The sequence below is a fragment of the Numida meleagris genome, chromosome 3 (assembly GCF_002078875.1).
Source record: "Numida meleagris isolate 19003 breed g44 Domestic line chromosome 3, NumMel1.0, whole genome shotgun sequence".
Lineage (NCBI taxonomy): Eukaryota > Metazoa > Chordata > Aves > Galliformes > Numididae > Numida > Numida meleagris.
This window is the reverse complement of record NC_034411.1, coordinates 21,977,158-22,002,422: the sequence shown is the minus strand read 5'-3', so window position 1 is coordinate 22,002,422 and position 25,265 is coordinate 21,977,158. Positions and strand designations below refer to the sequence as shown.

Genomic DNA, 25,265 nt, shown 5'->3' with positions numbered 1-25,265 from the left:
CGAGGCAGCACTGCGTGCCGACAGGTAACACCGCACATGGCAACGAAGCGCTGTGTCAGGGCTGCAGAGTGGACGGGGCTGTTCCGCTCCACGTTGCTTCACCCAGCTGCAGCTGTTTACAACCAGACTGCTCTGTTAGTCAATAGGTGCATCTCCCAGACGACTATGGCCTTGCTCACAAAAAGGTCGGACTCACATCTCTCGCGGGTGGCAGCAGCTTGGGGTCAATGGGGACCTGGGTTCTGTTCCCAGAGTCCCCTGAACTCTTAGGAACTTTGAGGGGAATCATTGCTATGTAACACCCTGCTCAGAAACTGCAGGCGGAGCACCCACAGTGTTTCCAGCAGGTGCTCGAGCAGAGGAGGGCTGCAGGAATTGCTTCCCCCAACCTGCTGCTCCACTCCTCCCCTTACACCCTTCTGCACAGAGAGGTTCCTCTCTTTGTCCTTCCCCAGAGCTCCGTAACCAGCGCTGTCACTTAACGCTCAGCTGAGTGGTGAACTGTTTTTTTCCCAATATTTGCAGTCTTCATGGCAAGCACGGAGACTGTGCATCTATTAGATACAAGCACAATAAATACAGCCCTCAAACAGAATCATCTCTGCCATTAAGCATTAGAAGCACATGAAATAACCTTGGAAAAAAAAAATCAACTTTATTTTGCCACACAAAAAAATGGGAAAAAGACACCTAATAGTCTCTATAGAGAAATGCTTCTTCTGGTATCTGCCTGCAGTTCTGAAAGACATCCTGGCTGCTGGAAATACCTGATAAAAAAATCCAATGAAATAATTTCGGTACAATGAATCCAACCACAACAGCCCTCTGCACAATCACAGAGTAACTGCATCCATTCACCATACAGAGCACAGTGCAGCTTACACAGGGGGAGGAGAAAGTTGGAGGCTAAAATAAATGCTATCGAGAAAACAAACTTTTATCATAGAAAATGAACACCACTGTAGAGAAACTTTAGAAGAACTAACTCCCTGTAAGAGAACAGTTGTTCAGTGTATAATTAAACTTCAGTATCCAATGCTTAAATCAACGATTTAACTTCAGAATACACAGAATTCTTTTAAATCCTTCTGCATCCCAGGTAGGGAGTCCACAGCTTTTGCACAGAAAAAGTGAAATTGCTCAGAAGTGTTCATAATGTATGCAGACTTCTAAAATCAGAGAATAGTTTCAGTTTCGCTCTTCCAACTGTTCTTTAAAAAAAAAAAAGTGTAAAAGTTATCAAGTATGCAATTTTGCAAAATAACCCTTTATTTCATATGGCTCCATTATTTCCAAACGATACAGTACCCGGATGCATCATGATGTTGTGTGATTGTATCAGACCAGCACGCAGCCTCCAGCCTGCTGTCTCAGAACACGCCCGCTCCCCGTTCTAAGTACCTTTGGTTCCAACACTGTATGTCAAGGCAAAGTGGAGCAGCTGAATCTGTCACACACAGTGATCGGTGTATCTGCATTCACTTATACAAACAAAGTTGATGAAGTTAACAGCACTTGATGGCAGAACACCCAAAACAATTACATCGTTTACAAAAAGATGGGTCATGAGCAGTACCGCAGCAGTCATTTCAATGCAGCAAGATGCATCCTGTTTTGAGGCTTAGGGTAGAACGGGGAGAAGGAAGCTCTTAATTTTCAGGGGAGCGAGGTTAATTGCAATCTTTCTTTTCAAAATCTGATGAGAGCAACTGAAAAAAAACATCCCTCCTGCAAGAGTCATCATTGTTGAAATATGTGGTAACAGAACCATATATACAATATAAGAGAATTTGTAAGGAAGGTACACACAAAGGGCACTAAAATAGAAGCGCTGCTCATTTTGGAGGAGCAGATCTTCTTACAGTGTAATGTGGTAAGAGCAGTGACGCTAAACCATCGGGACTTGCACCGTTTCCCATGAAACTTGCTTATGAACAATTAAACAGAGAAACCTAGAAATGTTGTGTGCAACCCTGACAGAGAAACATCTTTATTCACAACAAACTTGAACCACTGTGTTCTCACTTGTGTGTGCAACAGCTTTCCATTTATTTTTTTCATCCTGTTGTCACTTTATACATTCTTCCATATTATTTCTCCTAACACATATATAAAAATCACAGCAATTAACCATTTTGTGATCAACTGCATGGCATTTTTAGCAAATGCAGGTTGAACTCTTCAGAAGAGGAGACCCTTGGCTGCAGCAGCACAACGCTCGCCCCATCTGTAGCCCCAGCCAATGCCAGAGGGAATGTCCCAGCTGGAACCCACAGGGATCCATGTTTTACAAGCTCACCTGCCAAGCTCCAGCCTTCACCAGCATGGTATTTTTAGCACAGAATTCCCCACATAGTGTTTTTTCCTTAACAGAAAAACTTCTTATTCTGTCATGAAGTAGCATTCAAGTTCATGCTGGGAGGGTACTTTGGTACTTTTACCTACAGCAGCTCAGCCGGAGCAAGAGATGACACCATGCTCTCTTCACATGTTCCAGTGCAGACAGGAAAGATGCCTAAGACCTAATACCATTTACTCAACCTATCAAATCAACAATAATCAGTGCTTGCAAACAGATGTTTTGCAATAGTGAGAACTATAAAGGAATTAACTGAAAATGCACAGGACCAGATAAACCAAAGAATTATCTGAAACATTATTGCGCATTATTAATTTCTTCAGGCAGCGTGTGAACACTCACTACTGACTGTAATCCATTGGAAAAAATACTGTGTTGGGAAAAAAAAAAAAGAGTATGCTCTTACATGGAGTTTACTGGGTCTATTACAAACAGCCTCCTGATGCAAGTTACTGCTGTGCAATCTGCTTATACAAACTTCCCTTTTTGTATCACTCCAGTCTGTCCTAATTCACAGTAAAACAGCTGTAAAATAAGGGCATCTCTGTGGCTCTGATTGACCCACTCAGTTGAGGACAGCAATAATTAGCTCACCACCTGGATTTTGCAGTTTTGAGAGTCCATTTGTGCCCAGGCGCTGCAGCCTAACCACTCACACCTGATGGCAGTGGACTGCCCCAGCACCTGCCTGAGAAAAGGCAGATTAAATACATTCATTGCATCAGCTGTGATTTAGCAAGAGCAACAGGAAAGAAGCTACACTCCCTTTTCAGAGCATACCTTGTCTCAAGTGGATTTATGTTGCACCAGCATTCAGGTATGGGGCTAGGTGTAAGACAGGTAGGATTTTACAGACAGCATCTTAAATAAAATATTAAGGGTCTACCTAAATAAACGCTGTCCTTTGCCTTCCCACTGCAGTGGTACACGTACGTCCATGAGGGGACTCACAGATGACGGGAACTTACCACGGTCTATGGTCTCGCAGAAATCCCCCCAGAGCTACTTTAAGATAAAACTGATTTTGGAGGGAGAGAGAAGTGGCAAATTTGACAAAGGACTTTTCAATTAAGTCAGGGAAATCCGCATTGCCTCATATTTTAGTACGGTCGTCCTGCTCCTCCAAAGGAACCACGGACTGTGTTTGAGGGGGATCAATATCACCAACTCAGAGCCAAAACCACTGAGGGCTTACTCTGCTCTCAGTAAAATCAACGTACAAAAGGCAGCATGCCGCATCTCAAGTTCTGGCTATCCTGCTTGTATTTAGAGAGATTAATTTTATTTTAGGAACAGCTCTCTCAAATCTGCGTATAATCACACAAAGACAATGCCAAGTAGACCGGCCAGGGTCAGGACATACACCACAGACTCCCTTTCAAAAGTCTCTTGTATTATACATCTGAAAATGGAGCTGAACTTCTGTTCTGGTTTGCCTTCAAAATAAACTCATTCTTCCATTATGATTCTTAGTATGCTGGTGAGCTAATTAATACTGCCCTTCATGTAGTCACTCAGATTGTTTACCATACCTTTTGCTTTTCTTTTGTAGTGATATCCTCATTTAGATTCATGGTAGCAATTACACCTATTTTTTTTTAAATATATATTTTTCTAAGAAACTAGTTTTCCTCTGTTATTTCTTAGCAAAACATTAAGATGGTTGGCATTGAATCATTTAAACTCTCCCACAAGTACATTTAGTGCTGTTGCAACTAGCAGGGGAGAAAAAGGCCTCTATAAACCACTCAAAGGTCACCTTGGTTGGACTGCAGTATACAAAGTACAAAGGTGGCTAAAAATCACCAGCAGCACCAGCAGGCCTTCAGGAACAGCTGGAATTGCTCTGGCAATTGGTCAATGCATGGCAGATAAAGCTTTCCTCTACTACCTGTGTCTTTCCTTCACTGTATTTTCACCTTTAAAAGTGCATTTAGAAAAGTGACAACGATCAACTAGATGTATTCTGAACAAAGGGAGAAACAGATCGAGTGACTAATATTTTCCAAGTTTCCTCATAATATGAGCTACGGGTAGCACACAGAATTCGGTTAGCTGATGGTAAGACCACAGCAGGGATGGGCTGATTCATCAGATGTGGCTAACTTCTAATCACAATATGATGCTGCAATGCTTTTTTAAGGACTGATTCCTCACAAAACACGCCTGAACAGGACCCTGTTGGGGTCTTGGTTTGAGATCAATGTGTTTGAGACAACAACTGCTGGCTGGGCAGTGGCAAAGATGCCACCATCAGCTCCACAGATATCTCTGGCTCCAGCACAATGAGCTGCAATAAAGCACGTTTGTGCAAATGAGGAATCTCTACCACACCAACGCTGCACAGACTACTGAAGAGACAAGTTGCTGAGTTTTCTGAGCTCTAACTACAACGCCGAGAAATACTTATGGTGACAGTTTTCTTGTTGCAGACATTCTTCTACGGTGGTTGTACGATTGCACCTTTTGTCCAAACGCTGAATTTGCTTAAGTGTGGGTGAGAGTATACACTTTTTAAAAATACAGACAATTCTTAAAATAATACATCATCAGATCACTATGTTACCGATCTTCACTTTCAGTGGAGATTAAAATTTCCCCAAGGAGAGGTAAGAGTCCGTCCAGTATTCTCCTTTACTCTTGTATACTCACATTTGCACATACAACACGGTACTCATTTGCAAGAGCCTCGATTCCCACTGTGTCCTCAGGTCCCATTCCACTTTTAAAATAGGCAATGATAAAAATACTGTAAGATGCAGTACCACATACCGCCTGACAAAAATGCAAATGATTGTATGCCGACTAGCCACAGATTGCTGAGGGTCATCTCCCGAGAAACAGCTTTCATCTGACCCTGCAGTGGAGGGAAAGCTCCTGAAAATGAAACAAAACAAAACAAACACATTTAATGCATCTGCAGCAGGATTACAGGCTGAGTGCATTACTCTTGACTGTTGCTGCCTGCCCCAGCAGCAGTGCGCACAAAAAATTGGTTAATTTTGTATGATGCTGGCAAATTGATCAAATTGACTGGGTTCTCTGTAAAGCTTTACAGCTGTTTGGTAATAATTTGTATACTGTGAAGTACATACACACTCTTAAGTTTTCTCTTGACTGTGAACATCTATACACAGGTGCACACACATACCCATATAGTTTTTTCTTGCCCTTATTTGTGTATGTTGTTTGAACATTCATTAGTCAGTCAGTTGTAAAGTGTAAGCAAGCATTCTGATTTGCTACTCTGTTTTCCAGAATAAATTTTTTGAAATGCCTACTTGAATTGAGAAACATTGGCAGGAGATACAGTTGATGATTAAAAAATAAATCAATTCTCCCCCACTCTGACCTTTTCTGACTTAAAACAGTAAATTTTGACTGAATACTTTGGACCTTTATGCTCATGAACAAGTTGTTTGCATATATTTGTTTCAGAATATTACCTAATTTGTGATACACGATAGCAAGATGTACAACGCCTAGGCCATGTGATTCACTTTTTTGTTGTTAATTCTGAAGAGCAGATACAAAAACTAACTACACCAGATGAAGATGTTCTTGCTACAACATTATGGAGTCACATCTACTCATAGAAGAAAAAAAAATGAACAATGCAAAGAGTAAGGATATAACAGTGTCAATTTTGAACCTTAGAATCCACACAATTTGGGCAATTAGATACTGCCAGCAACTCATCTCTGTGCTTCACATCTGCAATTACTGGAGGAATTGCAGTCAAGCACTTAAGACAAACCTTTTCTTTCTGTATGAATGGTCTTAAATTCAAAGTCTTGGTAAGTCCCTCATCCTCTCACTGAGGCATATTTTCACATGTGAGCAGATCCGTCGCTCCATTTACTCACCACTAATTCTCACTGCTCACCTCCTACTTGTCCACTCTGTGCTACATTTGTTCTCCCATGGCCCATTTGTCTTTCTGTACCAACACTGACCACTGGTTTAAATAACTCTCCTTATCCCATGGAACTGATTGCAACTGCCTCTTCCCCTTCCTCCTTTCCCAAGCCAACTTGTATCATTACAGAGAAAGTGATCCTTCACACTGCTGGACAAGACAAGCCAAAAACTTCTGGTTGTCCTTCACAGGAACAATTCTTCCCTCCCCTTCATCATCTTCACACCTATTACCTGCCCTTCTTCCCAGTTCAATTCACGTTTCTTGAGCTGGAATGACAGATCTGTATGCAGAATTTCCAGATGAGGTTTCAGATTTGGTACAATGGAAAAAGTATTTTTGCACCACTACTGAAAATACTCTCCTGTTGCCCTGTAGGATGACACTGCTTACTTTTTTTAGTTGCATCACACCAGCTGGCTTAAGATCAGAGCGCGAATGAGGAGCATGATGTCTTCAACTATTCATTTCCAATTGATAAGCTCCAAGTTTATAGTGTTGGGTTTTTATTTGTTTTAATTAGTCTCCAAGTGCTAAATGTAATTCCATTTACGTTATTGCAGTGTTCAAGGTTATCCTGCTCAAGACTTCAGAACAATCACGCGCTTGCCAATACAGGCTTTCCATTAGCTGCTAAGAATCTTTAAACAGCTTTAATTTTATAAATGAAAGGTGTAAAATGTACTACATGAACAAATGTGACAGTTTGATATTCAAACTTGTAAGGACTTCTTTTCTTTTAAGTTATCAAATGTTACAGATGTTCCTTAGATCTACTGAAGTCCTTAATACTTAGGAATACTAAAAAAAACTGATTTAGGCTTAGATTTTTCTTCTTCCCAATAAAAATACTTCAAGAGAGAGAATGTACAGTACAAAAGGTACTGGTGATAATAGCAGTGACAAACTTTTGACATTTCAAATAGAAATTAAACGTTACTCCAGCTTAAAACTAATAGTTCACCAAATATAATTATTAATTATATACAGAAAGTTACTACCTGAACTACCTTTATGAACCCAGACAAGGTCCTAAGCGCTGTGTCAAACTGCTGCAACAGCCCTAAATTAAAAAATAAAAATGCTCTGACTTCAGACAACGTATCAGGAAAAAGATAACCCTGGGGGAGCTCTGGTGACCCCTTCATGGGGCCTTCCTGCGGTTTTCTGCAAACTGCAGCAGCTCCTTTTCAGTAAACCATGGCAGCAGAAGAGAACACAACCAAGTTCTCACCTGGCGTAAGTGGTAGTAACTTTTAAGTGATGGTAATTTATGCCTAAATGTCATATCATTTACATTTCTGATGTCTTAATTATTTCCTGCTTATTACACTGCTGAATTATAGCCAATTATCTTATTTTTGAAGCACATTCCAAGGAGTAAGTCTGATTATATTCATTACGCTCTTTGAAATTCTGGTCTAGTTAGATTTTTAGGTATGATCATTTTATTTTAGTGGTATTTGTGAAATAATGTCTCAACAACAAGAATTCCTGACATCCTAGTGACTACACCTTCAAGCAGACTCACAAAGTTATTTGTCTAATATGTGCATTTAGATGCAATGTATATAGTAGGGTCTGACTTTTGCCATCCCTGATGGCTGAGGGACAGCAGTACTTCACTGAGCATAGTACAGCTCTGGTTGCTAGAGAATTCAAACTTTCTAAGTGCTAACGTTGGTAAAATTGAGCACTCAAAATGGAATCAGGACAGTTTTTGCAATAAATCATCTAATAAAAGTAGCATCTTTGTTTCAGCACAGTCACTCTGAAATCCTAAACTCAGTTGACCCAACAGACTTCTTTTTTCCTCAGCAGTTGAGATTTGTTTTTTCTTCAAAAACAAGTCACAGTATTTCAGTTGGAGTCTCCCTACTCAGTTGATATTTGATAAACTTTCTTTCCCATATGTCCAAACAAAACCATTTTTCCCTCTCTAGTTTTTCTTTTTCATTTTTCTTATGTTAATTTCCTCTGGTGTGCACTCTGAAAACACACACACGCCCATTAACTGGATGGAAAAAAAGAAGCTTCGGGAAACACCTCTCCAGCTCAAGTATTTACTTGATGTTTTAAATCACATTATTTGCCATTCTCCCTTCAGTAATGTTATTAATGCCCTAAGTTTATTTAGATCTCTGATCCATTAAAATCCAAAGTATGTTACGATTGAAGTGGCCCAGTGCACCTCACAGGAAGGAGACTGGCAGCCACAGCACAGGATTGGCACACAGGCTCCAGAGACCTTGCACTACATAATTCTTACAGATCCTTCCAGTAACATCTTTCTGTTTTGCCCAACAGGAAACAGAAGACAACTAGGATTTTGCATCACACCTACAGACTGCTTAGATCAGTTTTCTCTAACAAACAGTAAAAGTGCAAAAGATGCCAAATATTAACACAAAGATAAAATAAAACTTGCCTCACATAAGAGTCTTATTTAATCCCTCTTAGTCAAGAATCTGCTGATTATTTAAACCCTAAATATTCCCCTCCAAACATAAACTCTGAATTCTTTTATTGCGCATGTGAGTGTTCACTACCCCTATGAATGTTGCTAAAACATTCCCCTCAATGAAAGCCTCCGGCAGCAAGTTTCACAGCTGAGCTGCTGGGGAAAGAAGGAGATTTCCTCACCTCTATTTTTCACGTCTCAGTTTCCAAATGTCACCTGATTCTCATCTTAGCCAGGCAAACATTTCCTAAATATTTCTTAGCATACGTTCTTTTGCCACGTAAAAACATTAGTAACTATGTGCATTTTGTTCGTGTAAAAAAACATATACACATTCTTAAGTCATCTTGAGATCCTTGTAAGAAAAGACGACCAAAGTGTGATTCTCTTAGCTAGATACATTCCTACCTGTTTCATAGAAATGGGTCAAGAGATCCTCCTTTTCAATGAATCGTTGATACAGCCATTGCGAGAGAGCTTCAGGCTCTGCAGGTACATCTTTAATTGGAAAAATCCTACCAAAGAAGAAAAACATAATTCATTCTCTCACTCTTTCAAAGATCACATAATTATTCAGGATATAAAAAAGGAATGGTCCAGGCTACCAGCCAGATGCTCAGAGGAGACATCTGTATTTTTAGCTTGTATCAAATACGACAGTACAGCATTTGATAGACGCTATTGTATGCTAGGTCTATTTAGAAAAATTCCATGTCCAGGACAGAATTCACTACGATACATACAGAGAGAAACTCCCAGCAACCCACTGTACCTCAGCTAACTTTTTTCAAAATACAATTTCAAGTCTCACAATTGCACAGTCTCCTCAGCACTCAAAGTGCCCTTTGGTATATACAGAAGCTGCTCTGTATCTGCAGTGTTCCACTGAGAGGCCACTGAAGAAGAAATGTGTGCATCGGGCTAGCCTGAAAAAAAAAATAGGCTCAGAAACGTAAGACCTTTACACGAGCTTTCTCTTCCCAAGAGAACTCCCAGTTAGCCTGTCATCTATGCTATGTCTTTCATTAGTGGATTTTTCTTTCCTTTTTAAAACATGGTCTTGTATACTGAAAAGAATTTGTGATAACAATCATATGGCAAGTGTCTTGACAGATAAGGGAATGGTAGACACAGAAATAAGGGATGTTTCTGAAGAATGCTTTTCTTGTTTTTACAGTTTTCAACGTTCCTGCTTGACTTGTTGCTAAGTCATTTGTACCTCCTCCTTTCACAGTTCCACACATGAAAAAACAAGCTGCAGTGGAAGAGACAAGCAGGAAAATGTTGATCTAGTGAATGAATAAAAAATGATGGCGCTTTGGCACACAAAGAAAACTTCAATATAAGGAAGTGGACATTTATTTACCCGCTATGGCATCAGCGTTAAGTCAGATAGTTCTGTAGCCTTTGTAGCAATTCTGCCTACACCGTTCTCAAACCACAGAGATCTCTGTGCCAGAAGTCTTTGGCTCAGGAAGGACTGGGAGATAGTTGGAAGTCCAGCAAATAGCTCAAGCTCATAAGTGTACACAATAAGAAAAAGACAGGTAAAGAATAATCTTACCTTGAAGCTCAGATGTCAAAGAGCACATCAAAATTAAACCACAGAAAGTCAAGTGAAAAACATCCCCACGGAGAAGGGACTATCTTTGTTGAGGGCTTAACATTAAGATAGACAGCCTCCCTGTCCCCAAGTACTACTGTACTGCCAGGCTCTATTTTTACTCTCTTCTTCATATCTGGTGTGAAGAGATAAAAGGCCTCAGCAACTGAATATTGCATTTCACAGTGTATTTTTGAAGGACAGATGCTTGCTTACGCACATTTAAAGACGGTGAAGAACTAACAGAATGCGTGCGTGGGCTCAGGACAGAGGTCTAGGATTACCTGGCCTCACAAGCATTTTCCGACTCAATAACCTAATTAAGTCCAATATTTTTCCAAAAATATACTCATTGGTCTGAAAACATTATCACAACAGCTAACAAGATGCTCACTGGAAACAATTTATCAGCTGGCACTTTAATGGAGTAGCAAAGTAGTGTAAATGATGAGAGACTAATAGAGCACAGTGTACCAGCCTCCTGCTGGAATCCATCCAGGTTCTTGTATGAGTCCACACGGTATCGGAACGCTTTAATCTCTGAATACAAACTCAAACTTTTAAGAAGCAAGCCCAGTTACACCCATTTTGAATGAATATTAATGCAGCACAGAAAACATCTAGTTTTCCAGTAATGCTACACTGGTCATTACAATTTATCAGTGGTAACTCTTAGTGTAATTGCAAGTATTTTCAAACAGTTTCAGATTACTCAGGGTTATTTACTTATTTATTTTTACAAGCAGAGCATTCTTATTGATGACTGAGCTTAATTAAGAGATTAAATGCCTAAATCCTCAAACTCTGGGAACCGAACATGCTGCCATGTTCCCTGCTCTTCGGACAGCTCCTTTAGGACTGCGATGTAAACGGAGCTCAGGACCAGGAAAGCCAACTGAGAAGACCTAACGTTCCAAAACTCTACACAAAGGATTCAAAACCAAAGGGCGGAAGTGTTGCTGACTGCAGCAGGCTCATCACCAGGCACTAGCTGCAGACCTGCCAGCTCCGGTGTTCAGAGGCACTCTCGCGTCTCTCATTCCTTCATGCATTAAATGTGAGCTGAAGAAAGCAGTTGTACCTCATGCTGTGAGCCTAGAGAAAGATCCTCCCCTCAGCTCAGCCACGCTTTTATTCCATAAAGTTTTCAGAATACTTCTCAGACTGAACAGGGAAAAACATTTATTTTACCATTTTTCTATGATCTTCAGTGAATGACAGAGGTACCGTTTTTTTTTAAATCCGCAAAACCTTAAGGAAATCCAATGATTACGAAGCCAACCAGGCACGTAACCACAGCAGAAAAAATCCTCTTTCAGGGCATCAGATAAACAAGAAACGGTTTCAAGAATTGATACACCTTAAACATCTGAACAAATTAATCTCTTCAGGTAACAGCCAAAGCACTGAAGTAACGGCCTCCAGCACCTGCTGCCTGTGTCCTACCAGACAGCGTCTGAGCTCGTGTCCCACACCGCACTGCTCCCTCTGCGGGGATTTCCCCGGCTCTCCCCACCCTGGGCCTGGCTGGCTGCAACGAGGCTGACAGAGGAGAGGGGATTCTGTAAAGCACTCTCCAAGCGGATGTTTCTTCCGGTTCCCAAAACACACAGCACCTAATTAGTCTCATCTTGTTAGCATTACAGTGATAAACAATCTATGCTCTTCTTCTTGCCTAGAGTACTGTTCTCTCTGTGGCATCGTGCATGCACACAGACAAGCCTAGCGCAATCTTTGTTTCTCCACCAGTTGAAAAAAACATAGGACCACCGTTTATATCACATTTCTCAAGGATAAAACTTACCCTGAACAGCCCCAACATCTCAGTATTTTGCTGTTGGTTACTCTAAGATTAGAAAAGCTGAACCAAAAGTTAACAAAAGAATGGCTCACAGGGAAGCCGGTGCCATCCGCTTCTGAAGAGACTTCACACAGAAATTGTCTTCTACTGCCTTGGGCTTTAGTTTCCTAGAGGAAACCTGCACTGGGAGTGCCCACCCATTCCCACTGCTGCACCTCAAACTCACGACGAAGCATGTGGCGTGCACGAAGAAACTAAAGCTCTTAACTCTTGCTAGATTCTCCCCTACCCTTGGACATAGAAGAACAGGTATGTAAGTACAGTTACCTTCATCAGTGTAATTTGTATTCTTGTGATCCCTACATCTAAAATGGCTTGCCCTCATCCAACAAGGATGCAGTTGGTGCCTGTCCCGCATTCTGAACAGTACATTCCCTTCAGAAGGGCCTCCTCCACCCAAAGCAGCAGCCTGCTAGCCGTGCTCTCACCTGCGACAGTGCTGCTCGGCGCCTGCGGTCAGGCCGAGCACCCACCCAGACGGCAAGGGGTTTGCTTTCCATCGCAGAGGAAAGAGCAAAACAAGGAGAAAGCAGAAGTCCACCTGGTACTGACACATTTATCATTAGCGTCAGCAACATCTGCACATACCAATACGTGTATGAAAAATGCAAACCAACTAAAACAATTACTGTGATATTTTGACGCACAGAGAAGTGGAAGAGCCAAAGGAGCTTTATGGAAAAATAACTAGCTAGAACACCTGCAAAAATATGCTGCAGAAAGAAAAGAACAGGAAGACACAATGAGGATAGTTACCTTAGTCTCTACAACTGCAGACCAATTTAAAGGACACATTTCAAGATAATGTACACTTCTTCTCAAAAGCTAACAATTTTCAGAAATACGGCATCTTCAGGAATATTTAAGCCGTAGTAGAAGGCCCTTATTTGAGACAACTTCTAATTCGGTATTACAATGGATAAAGTTCATAGATACCACTTTAAAGTACTAATTGCCTTTCATCATCTGTCCTATCCTGAATTAAATTTACTATCCCCCTACTCTTTCTAAACTTTACTTGCTGTTTCGATGGTTCTTCAAATAAGCTGAGTGTGATGGAGGTCACTGGTACATCTCAGGCATCACCAAAAATAAGTTACTTGCGTAAAAAAGCATATTAGAATCTACTGCAGAACTAGACGCCCTTCACAGACGTTTCTGCAAAACTCATTCAGCAACCACAATGTATTCCATTTTATTTATAGCTAAGAGCCTAAACTTTTTAAAATACATTTGTATTCACGTAGACACAGAAAAAGAACTTCCTTGGTAGTTGAAAGCTTGTTTCAACAGCAGCACAGTACAAAAGCTGGTGCGATAAGGAAAGGTGACACAGTTCTTATCTGCATTTCAGCACCAGCATAGCTGAGTTGGCTCAAAATTAAGTGGTGCCTTCGTGCAGCGTGAATGCAGCTACCTGCTCTGTTTGCTGGGATGAGGGCTGAGCTGGCTCTGCCTTGGGACTCTGCACCACCCTCACCAGAGCATTGTGCAAGCAGGGATAGGATCATATGAGGTGGGGAAGCTAATGCAAAACGAGCCCTGAGACTCCAAGCCATTCTTGACCGATTTGCACCTTCCAGCACATGACCCTTTCTCTGGTGCTTAGTGCCCCAACAGATGGCATCCCTAATTTCCCCCAAACTCCAGCAACGTTTGACCTGGAAAAAGTTAATTAGATATTCTCCTTGATTCTTACGTTTCTGAAAGCAAAACCTGCTTTTCAGCACTCTCCTGTGAGTCTTCCTGTCCTTTTTGAGGAAAGTCTGTCAGGGTCTAATTTAATTAAGAGGGTAAATTCTCATACCTTTGTGTTTTGAAGAATCAAGTCTGGTGGTTGCCTGTTTTTTTGTGTTTTTTTTTTTCTTTTTAGGAAAGTCTCTTTTGAGGAAAAGCGAGGCTACAGCTTAGCCTGATGATGAGCTTTTGAAAAACAAGTAATTTGTACAGGAAATTGGTGAAAAGCAAGCTTTAACTCATCTACCAAGATTCGAGCTGTCAACCAAAAATCTCTGCAGGATTAAAATGAACTTTCTCTGCCATTTCCATCAGTTAGAAAAGCATCTACAAGTCAAAAAATGAGGCTGGTCGCTGTGTCCTCTACACTCCCGCTGCTGCTCCCAACATAGGATGAAAGAGAAACAGACCTGTATAAAAGGAAAGGCTACGAGAAAAGAAAAACACCAGATCTGAAAGACAGTGAGGCACAGACTGCTTGTGACCAAGAGGAAATGCAGACAGCACCGCATGAACAGCTGTAACAGAGGCAGCTCTGCAGCAAGCTCTTCCTCTGCTTCAGAATGAGCAGTGCAGAAAGTGATGTAAGCAGCAGTAGGGAAAAGCACAACCATTTTAATGAGCACAGAGTCTTTGGTGATGGTGCATTGTGGTTTTTTTTTCCTTCTTTTCCCTCCAGAACAACTGATTAAGATCTGACACAGCAACGAGATCAAGCCATCACCACATTTGGATGTGTGAGGATGTGACCTAGAAGGCTCCAGAGAGAGTTTTCTGCTGCTCACGTTGATAACTTCAAAAATAAGCTCTAATAAATTGATGCCAGTGCACTGAGCCTCAATTATCTGCATTCCCAATGCTGGGGAAGGTTTGGTCAAGTGACAGTAGAGCTGTACTGTTTTCTTTCCTATCAGAAACCCTTTGGGAGAGTACTTTTGTTTCTTACTCTTCCCTATCCAATTCCTCATTTCCCAAGCACTTTGCAGGTTTTCAATGGTGCCAGCAACTTTGTTCAAATCATAAATCTATCATTTCAAGTGATTAAAACATTGAAGGCATCCATACATCACAATGTTCTGCTAGAAAAGAAGAAAAAAGGACGAGAGGAGAAAAGGAAAAAAGGAAAAAGAAAAGAAATAATCATTTGCTGATATGTCCTGAATGGAACCCAGCAGAACAGCGATAGAAGAAGATGATGCAGCATGAGTGAGCTCACCTACACCCATAATTCAGCTGTTCTCTGCTGATTCTGCCATGAATAAATATATCCTTTACATAAAACAAGAAGATTTTTAAAGGTGCATGAAAATATCTAAAAATAAGTTCAATTATCACACTGGAGGTGAAAATTCATTCCATAATACAGCTCTAGTCCCAGATACATTAAAAGTTCTTAGCATATCAGAGATGAATGATACGGTAAACCTGAAAACAGGATAAAAATGGTGCGACAGTTTTCTGGTATAGAATTATTCCGGGTAGTCAAAGAGAATCAAAGAGAAGAGCTGCAGAAGGACCTGACAGTGGTTCCAGATGAAACGAAACACACCAGATAAAATGACATCTCATACAACTTAGGGTGTATGTTCACCTTCAAGAAACTTAAAAGGCAGATTTCTATAAAAAGCAAAACTGATTCAAACATGGCTGTGGAAAACAGCTCCACTGAGCATCCTGTACTGCGCATCGCACAAGGTCATTCCCAGCAGATCCACCTAAGGGGATCTGAAAGCTTACTGTAAAAGCCCAGAAGCTGAGTTGTTGACAAAAGGGAATTAACACAAAATCACACAATTTTATCACAAAAGTGTGATAAACTATATCCCTCAGCGCCACATCTCCACGTTTCTTGAACTCCTCCAGGGACGATGACTCCACCACCCCCCTGGGCAGCCTGTGCCAGTGCCTCACTGCTCTTTCTGAGAAGAAATGTTTCCTAATATCCAACCTGAACCTCCCCCAGCACAGCTTGAGGCCATTAGCTCTTGTCCTGATACAGCTTCCCCAGGCACAAACCGACACAGCTCCTGAAAGCAGGACGTGGAGTGATGTCTTCTCCTAGTTATCAGACTTTAACATTTTTTGAGAGAAAATAATTTTCGTACCATCTGTAACGGACACCAAACTACTTTTTAAATGGACACTAAACTGCTCTTTTACAAAAAGATTCAAGTTACACAGTGATCAAAATCAGTAAGTTTACTAAACTAAACTGCAAGGTAAATTTTAAAAAAGTAATCTACTGGGAGATCAAAGAGCTCTGTGGGAGAAGCATCTTCCTTTCACCCCCAAGATACACAGTGTGCTGTTGCTTACATTTCTGATGAGGAGAGGCAGCCTTTAAATTGCTGATTGTTTCACGGTACACAGGTAGGCTGCTTTATACGTCAGTAGGCCAAACATGTCATCTAGGTATTATACTCTTATGAAATATTAGCAACAGGCTTCCTTTATCTGCTTTGATAATGGTTAGGAGGAGATGCTCAACAGAAGCGTATAAAAAGAAAAGTGGACTTGGATTGGATGGACCTCTTATTTGACCTAAGAGCATCAGCTGTTTCATCTCGGGACTAAATAGACTCCCAGTCTTTTCACTGAACCACCCAACTGCACTGTTGAGATCATCAAGCAGGAGTGGAGAGCTGGAATAAGTGACCCCCAAGGACTCTGATATCTGTGAAAGCAGCATTTATTCCCCCCACTCCCCTTCAGAAACAGTGCCATCCTTCTTGATCAGGGTATCCTACTCTGTCCAAGCTGCTCCAAACTCCAAGGAGCGGGGCAGCCTCAGGTTTCCCTTAGAAAGCTGCACATTTCCCAGGTGATAAAGCCTGTGGCACTGCTGTGGAAGAAAAGTTCCCATGTTATCACCTCCAGACTCTGTATAGTGCCTAGAGGATTTTCCTGGAAAAATCACCGCTGACTGAACTCCTGAGTGCATGGTGAATGGGGAGAGTAGAGGGAGAGGCTTGGGACGGAGTGCTGCAGGAGCCAGAAGTAACAGTAAGGGAACGAAGAGTTTGTCAGCTACTGCCAAGACACCAGTCATTAAATAATACCTAAAAACATCCACATATACTCCATAACTATATTTAACCATAGGACAGTAGAAAAAAATTTCAGTGTGCTAAGACAGAGCGGTCACCAAACTTTTCAAAAGAAATCTGTGTTTATATACAGAGTTGCCTAAATGTTAAGAAAAGAAGACATTGCTACTGCTACTGACTTCCTGTATCTTGAAATATGCCGTTATTAACTTCAGAGGTAGTTTTCTTGTTGTTCTTCTTTTTTTTTTTTTTAATACTTTAGTTCAGTGTAAGAACAGAAGGTTTATCTCCTACCTGTAGTGTACATGTGTAACTGTTGGTTGTCGGTAGCCAAGAATCCAGGTTTGGATGTCTATAGGTTCACCTCTGGGATATGCTATGGTTGCATCTATCACCCACTGGAGACCTTTTGATTTGCTCTCTAGGAGTAAAAAGAAATACTGTATTAAAATTAATCAGAAAGTGCATGCCACTTGATTTGATAATTACTCCATTTTTAGATTACTTTAAGAGGTATGAGGCACAAATATAGCTTAAAAAAGTGACAAAATAAGACAGCTAAGAATCAAATCTAGATTTCATTACAGAGCACAAAAATATTCTTACAAACTTCAGCAAGATTCAGATTTTACTCTCATGGTTGTTTCTGTTGTGCGTACGTATTGCAGCACACAGAAATCAGCAACTCTGCTCTTTGGTTACAGTCGCTTGTTCAAATCTCAGGTGCTTCCCCCATTCCCCAAAAGGGGAACCTCAAAATAAAAACCCAACTGTTTTGGCCTGCAACAGCCATGCAGAGCCCTTTGGGCAACCGCCTCACTTCTGGGTTAGGGCAAATAGACAGAGGTGACTTATGTCATACAACACTAATGGATTTCCAAAGGCATTTAAAAAAAAACCAAAAAACAGTATCTCAAACTATAAATTGTTCTTGAATATTTGAATTACAGGACAAAGAAGAAAAACCAGCCACTTTGTGTATGAAAGGCAAGCAAGCAGTGAATAGGAAAACATGGTCAGATTTCACGGTGGAGATTCCATCCATGAGGTCTCCAGCACACAGACTGACCCCAGTGCATGCTCATGCACTGCCCAAAATATTAAAAAAAAAAAAGGAGGTGAACATACTTGCTATGCAAATTATTCAGGAGAGTCAAATCTAAGCCTTAACGTAAGTTACTACCAGCAATAGTCAAGGACAGACATCAGCCTAGCCATGACCTCTCTCTGCTCCTGCTTTAACCCATCTGGCACATCTTCAACCCACAGGTTTGCCAAGAGGGAGAGCAGCGGATCTGGAAAGTGAGCCATGAAGGAGGGGGAATGTTGCCAGACAGCATTCGGAGTTCGGTTGCCAATTTTATTTGTATTCTGTGGGAACCAGTCATGCCTTGTACCCAAGCTCACATTATGCTCAGGCTAGTAGAGTAGGATATGCCTACATCATACCCAGCGGTATCGTACAGAATTTTAAAAAAGCTGAATTGAAAAAGCTGATGATTTTAAAAACAGTCATCTGTTGGCAAGAGTAAGGGCCGTTACGTATCAGTACAAGGTGCAAGACTCTTCAAGCCTGCAACTGAGATACCTAAAGAAGAATGATCCATCATGCAGAGGGGACCTCCCTTGCCAAGTGTTGGTTTCAGAAGGAAACTGGACCGGGTACGTGGAAGATGTCCATTGGAGAGCTGAATCAGCAGGCAGAAATGTCCATCTGACTCAGCTCAGGAAATGTGCTACACTGGAAACAGTCAGAAACTAGGAGACTATGAGGGAGAAGTACAATGGGAGAAGCACAATGCACGTTTGCTCTGTCCATGGCTCTCCTGCAGTCTGCTGTTAGAACCACAGAGAGGACCTGGGGCTAGATAAATGTTTGGTCTCATCCAAAGCTGCCACTCAAGTTTTACTGCACACACGAAGAAAACTGCAGCGCAGACTGAGGCGCACTAAGAGCTGTGGTCATTAACACCAACTGCGGCATACCTGAACTGACAAGGACTGACTCACAGGTCTCTACCTGCATTTCATTTGCATTTAACTTAATTAAGTGCGAGAAGACATGTACAGCAACACTATCGCATGTGTCTGTCAAATATTTAAAAGTAAAGTGTTGTCACAGTGTCTAATCAACAATGGAGCCATTCCACTTCATTCCAAATGCAAATATGCTCCCCGAGTCAGCTAGACAGTAGTTCACAACTCTTAGCTCAGAAGTGAACAGCAGCATGCAGTATGTGGTTCCAAAATTTGACAGTGTGCAAGATACACAGGTTGGGCTGAAACACTATTTCATATCGCTGAGAGGCACAGGAAGTGAGCGCACAAGGTACCAGCGGAGGCTCCGGGCCAGGAGCACGGCAGAGTGGCTGTCATGTCTCTGGTAAGAAAAGCACTAAGTGCAGAGTCCTTCATTTTAAAAGAAGCAACGTATTAGAGAAAAGCCAATATGAAATTAATAGTGAACCCACATAAGTATTCATTTAGAAATGGATTTCGGAACAAGGCCATTCAATTTATCATTTTCCCAGATGTAAAGAGAGAATGGATGAAGACAAGTAAATTGTCTGAGTAAGCAACAAAGATCATTAATTGTAATTAAAAAGTGCCAGATGAATATTGGGAGCATTATCTTATTATTTACAGTAAAATGTTTTTAAATAGTCTATTAAATATTTAGCTAGAATTTCAAACCGTTCTTTCAGTGGATAATGGTTCAAACTTCTTTATGGGAAGACTACTGCTGCCCTCCTCATTGCTGATTTCTTACCTTCTACTTTTCGTGGGGCACAGCAGCTACCTGGATTCCTCACATTAGCTCCAGCCTCGCGTCCAGCCCCTTCCAGAGCAGGGAAAAACCCGCCTCTGACAGTCTACCGGGATCCCCATGTTCAAAATCAAAGTTCTGAACACAATTCAGTCTCTGGAGGCAAGCAAGCAGGCCTTACAGCAGCCACCTCCACAGGCAATTTACAAAGACATGCTATCAAGTCACAGTCAGGCATATTTCAGCGTACCCTGGTTTAAAATAAGCCTTACATAATCCATCCAACCTCTCACACTGCCAAAAAAAAGCCTAAGTCACCAAGGATTTTTAGAAAATTAATTTTGAAATAAATCTCACTGTCCTTTCTAGGAGGCCTCTGTATTTTTAAAGCCACAAAGGTCTAGCAAATCCTGAAAACTGAAAGACAACTGCAGCAACACGAAGGGGTTGGATGTCTTCATCTCTGAGGATGCTGCTCTCGGGCCTAACCAGACCTCTGAACGAGCTCAGGAAAGACTGCTACCCAAGTTATAATACAGCATGACTTTCCGGTCTGATATTTGTAGAAATAAGGGCATCAAGCACACCTGTTCCAGAACTCCTCTTGCCAAGTTTGGCTTTGCTAACACAGCCACAGATGTTTTTGGCAGCCAAACCCTTTTGAACTTCCCACCTCCATTAAAAGACACCCTCATCCTTCATTTCTAGTACCTGCTGAAAGACCGAGCAGCCTGACTGCCAGAGGCTTCAGCAACACTAACAGCTGCAGAGGCCAAATTTAAGCAGATCTCTCTGAGGACTGATTTTAGTTCCATAGTGCTTGGGGAAAGTGTCAGCCTGCTTGCCTCCGTCAGCACAGGCGGACGATTTTGAATTCTCATGTCACCTCAAAATGCCAGCAGTGATGCTTTTCGAGTTGTACATAAATGTTCAAAACCATCCTGCAGGGCCTGTCCTGCACAGCGGTACCCGAAGCATACAGAAAGAACGTACCTTAATATCACTGCAGTGTACTCGCCTGGCCAGTACTAAGAGAAGAAACACACGAAGACAAGACTGAACAACCATAGGTGGTAGTGATTGTTTTCTGGTCTAGACAAAAATCAAAAAGCACAAATCTTCAAACTTGTGTTCCCACCCCCTTTGAATCACCACCAGAGGTAAATCTTCATAACTGTTTTTTCCTTATTTTTGTTTTAACTCTGCATTCAGCGATGGTAAACTGCTTTTTATTTAGTTCAGGCAGATTCTTCAAGACATTCAGCTCTCTGTGGTGCTCTCACAGCAGACATTTGTCTGTCTACAATCACAGATTTACTGAAGTTCAAAGCTTCTCGCTGTCCCCTCCATTTCCAGCCTGGGCTTACCCTCAACCAACACCGCAGTCTGGATCTGACTAGGAGCAGGGCCCTTCAAACCCACTGCCAGACCATCAGCATTTACCACTGAGAAAGAGCAAGCTATAAAGGGAGGCTGTAGCAGGAAACATCGCCTCCAGCCAAGCTTGGGATGGAACAACACTGCCAGATTGCACTCAGAATAGGAAAGCACCAACAGTGAACCTGGGGACTGCAGTTTCCATTTAAAGGAAATATTTACCAGCATTCACCAGTGCTTAGGTGTGGCTTCCTGAGCAGCTTACATCACCCTACGCTCAGCCAAAAGAGGCTGCTGCCTCCCCTACAGAGCAGCACATTCCTGCCATTTCCCTCTGCTCCTTGGTCCTCTTGAGAGCAGCTGGACCACTGGCCTCAACATTAACTCTTTCCTCAGAGATCAATCAGATCTCAGGCAGAACACCTTATTCATCGTCCCAAGATCTCTCTGTAACAAGCCACCTGTGTACAAAATCAGAAGCCTCTTTTCCAAGATGAAAAAACCCAACAACAAAACCTTCCCATGCATTACTCAAGTCACATTCCTCAAAAAACAGTGAATCAAGAAGTGCGTGTTAGAAAAATGAATTGTCAAGTCCGGTGTCCAGCTCTGCAGAAAACTGAATTTGTCTGACAAAAACCATCAGAACTGAACGTACTGTGCTACATTTGAGAACAGTAAGAGTAGATTTCAATACGGCTGTGATCAAGCGCATACCATTCTCTTATCAGACAAAATTACTGCCAGGTGAAATAAAACAGGATTAAAAAAATATCCTAAAGCATGGTTCATCGCAAATCTGCTCTGTAATGTGCATCTTCAGTGAGCAATTGCTCCTCCTCCTCCGAGCTGCCAGATGTTCACTGTGAGAGTTGCATCTACACACATCACAACAACAAAAGGCAAAAAGTCTGATTTTTACCAGACGATTTTGCTTGTTCTAAGGTGACAAGGTGACCAGTTCTTTCCAACTGAGGAAACATTTGAACCGTAACTACAGCCAAAGTGTCTGGTAAATTTAAAGAAAAAACAAAACCAACAAAATCACCGTAAAGCAATTTAATGAAAAGAAGGTGAACTCTAATCATCATTAATAAAGCTTGGAGGTAACAAAAAGATTGAGAATGATACATCAAGGTGAAGAAAGCTGCTTATAGCAAGCTGAATAACTTGGTGACCCAGGACAGTGGAACACCAGGGACACTGTGGAATAACACAGTTCAGAGCATGAGAAATAGTGCAGAGGAAAAATGTTTTCGCTGAACCATGAAGTACAATGCTACTAAGACAAAAAAGCCACTTCCCAAAGCAAAGAAGTACAGTACTGAAGTACAAAAGATGTATGCACAATTCTTATGCATGGCACTGGTGAAGCCATAACCGTACATTCTGCATTTAGTTCTGGCAGCCACAGCTAGATGAAGGCAAACTAAAGAAGACACAGGCAAGTCTGATTTCACTAAGCAGGTTTCTTCGTGTAGTTAAAAAAAAAAAAAAAGGGAAAAGTAAAACAGAAAAAGATGACACCTACCTTGTAAGACTTTCTACAATAACCCTATGAATGTACAAAATTATGTTTCATTCAAATGAACAAATATTCCTGAATTTTCTGAAGGGCAAATGTAAAGTAAAAGCACTTGGAAGGCAGAGTATTAGAGGAAGAGCCTTTGGTACATTGTACAGATCAAGAGTTAAACCTTCATACCTCTCTGGAAGGGAATTTTTACTGTGGTAGAAACATTTTTGTGAGAGAATGTAAAATAGCTCAGCTTCACACATGTCAAATATTACTCTTTTCTAGCATACAACATTTATTTGCACTTCTTTTTTTCATCTTTTTTTTTTTTTAATTTAAACGTTTTCATATCCACTACTTTTTTTCACTTTGAAATAGCGGTAGCAAAAAGCAAATGTTCTTCTCCTATTTCTCCACTTCTCTTTCCTTCTGTCTTTTCAGTAGGATGGGTAGATGGGCTTTCCATTGTATTTCTGACATGATTGGTTTATTACCCAAATAGGTCAACTATTATCAGATGCTCATTTCTCATGAGTCTGAATCATGTCACTCAAGAACAAGCGAGGAAACAACAATAAAGAAAATCAAACAAAAACAAAGAGCACCAGCCCTGCTTGACGTTCAGTGATGCTGATATCAACGTGAGTACAAAAACATAAAACTGTTACTTTGGCAAGTGCCTTCGGTTCCCTTCCAGAACTAGATGACCATTAGGAAAACTTCTTACTTTTCATACCTCGTTGCCTTTGAGAGCAGAAGAAACAGAACAGATCAAACTTTCATCCTAAAAAACTTTATTTGAACAAAGACTGAGGCTTTTTTTTCTTTTCTTTAAGAGCCTACACTATTCTAAGAAAACAAGGGCTTTCTTGAGTCTGTCTCTTCTGTATGTAGCCTGAAAGGAAATATTCTTATGCATTTCACAGCTTGAGTTTCATTTAATTTAAAATCTTCCCTCTACTCCTGCAAGAATATCATCTTCGTTCATTTCCTATGTTGACAAGATTTGCTTCTAAACTAGAAATCTGGAAGTAATTTCTGTTTGAAGCTTCCTGCTAACCCTGAAATTTGAACTTCAGCACAGAAGAAAATCCACTTGTGGCTTCATTAGGATTGGTGTTTGGTTCTAAATGAGTACAATAGCTAAAATGATTATAATAATTTTGGTATGGAAATACTAGCATCATCCACCAATACGAAAACAACAGAAATCCCCAATCCCCTGTTCCTGTAAGAAGTAAAAGAAATCCACAACTAGATTCAATAAAATCTGACTCCGCCATCTGTAAGTGCCAAGAAGCGCATATGAAAAACTGAGCGACTGAAAGCACGAAGTCCCACAACAACAGGCAATACTTACATCCCAACTGCCCTCTCCCCTGCAGCCCAGGCACCCCAGAACAACAACGCTGCAGGAATATTTTTGACCCTTCATAACTCCCAGTTACAGAGCCCAAACAACCTTTCAAATCTAGTCAGTGACAGCATAACCCCCAGCAACAAAGACGACAGCCATCTTAAAAATCTGTGCGGAATAAAATAACTTGAACTCGATAGTTCTAGAAGAACAAAGTACACAGTACTGGAATGCAAAGAAACTTTAAAAGACAAAAATCAAGATGTAAATGTTGCTTATTCTATATTTCAGAAATACTTGTACTATAGCCCCAAAGCAACGTGAAGCAGCATAAGCCATCGCCCTGCTGAACGGAGCAGCCCCACCTTCTTGCTCACTCCCAGTGCTCATTCCAATATCTGCTCTATCCACTGCTTGTGCTGAGACGAGCATTTATGCAGTCACAGAGTAGACTAAATCAAATGAAAGCTAAGGTATTTTTATCTCAACATCAAAAATAAAATGAAATATGAAAACATTTATGTAAATATGATGGTGCATTACGGGTGTATTTGAGATTTTGAGAGACCAACTGAACACTCACAAGGATTTGTTTAATAACAAACATCCATGACATTCTGTTTACTTTTTATGTGATCTTTACCTTTTATCACAGCATCTCCACCTGCAGGAGTTCCATTTTCTTGTGGAGCTACAAGTGTTTTCAGAATCACTTGTGTTGCCCCAAGTCTTGGCAGGGTGACATGCTGAAGAAATGGCAAATTGTTTTTCTTGGCAAATGCCTGGCTTGTTTCCCTCCTTTTCCTAAGAAAGCCACCCTCTGGAAATAAAACAATCCATTTCCGATTGCGGCTCCTGTAATATTTTTCTAGGTGCTCCTTGAGTAACACAAGCTGCTGGTCACGGTGTGCTTTTCCCTAGAAGAAAAGAACACCGACTAAATAAAACAAGTGCTTAAAAGATACAACATGTGCCAGGTAATTATTACACTTCTAAGATTTCTCTCTCCTGTCAAAGAGGCAAATAAGCCTCTGCAACAACACAAAATTATCACAGAATCATTAAGGTTGAAAAAGACCACCATCTAGTGCAACCATCAATCCATGCCCACCATGTCTACTGACCATGTCCCTCAGTGCCACATCTCCACGTTTCTTGAACACCTCCAGGGACAGTGACTCCATCACCTCCCTGGGCAGCCTGTGCCAGTGCCTCACTGCTCTTTTTGAGAAGAAATGTTTCCTCATATCCAACCTGAACC

The 25,265-nt window shown here is 41.2% G+C and overlaps 1 protein-coding gene across 4 annotated transcripts in view; it reads right to left on the bottom strand.

The window, feature by feature from the left end:
- Positions 631–25,265, bottom strand: part of LPGAT1 (lysophosphatidylglycerol acyltransferase 1) — a 58,042-nt gene continuing 33,407 nt past the window's right edge. For all 4 annotated transcript variants that reach the window (XM_021390068.1, XM_021390070.1, XM_021390071.1 and 1 more), the window contains 4 exons: positions 24,648–24,921; positions 17,282–17,408; positions 9,148–9,254; positions 631–5,236 (listed from right to left, as the gene is read on the bottom strand). In XM_021390068.1, coding sequence (XP_021245743.1) covers positions 5,085–5,236; positions 9,148–9,254; positions 17,282–17,408; positions 24,648–24,921 — 660 coding nt within the window. In that variant the 3' untranslated portion in view covers positions 631–5,084. The remainder of the gene's footprint in view (positions 5,237–9,147; positions 9,255–17,281; positions 17,409–24,647; positions 24,922–25,265) is intronic.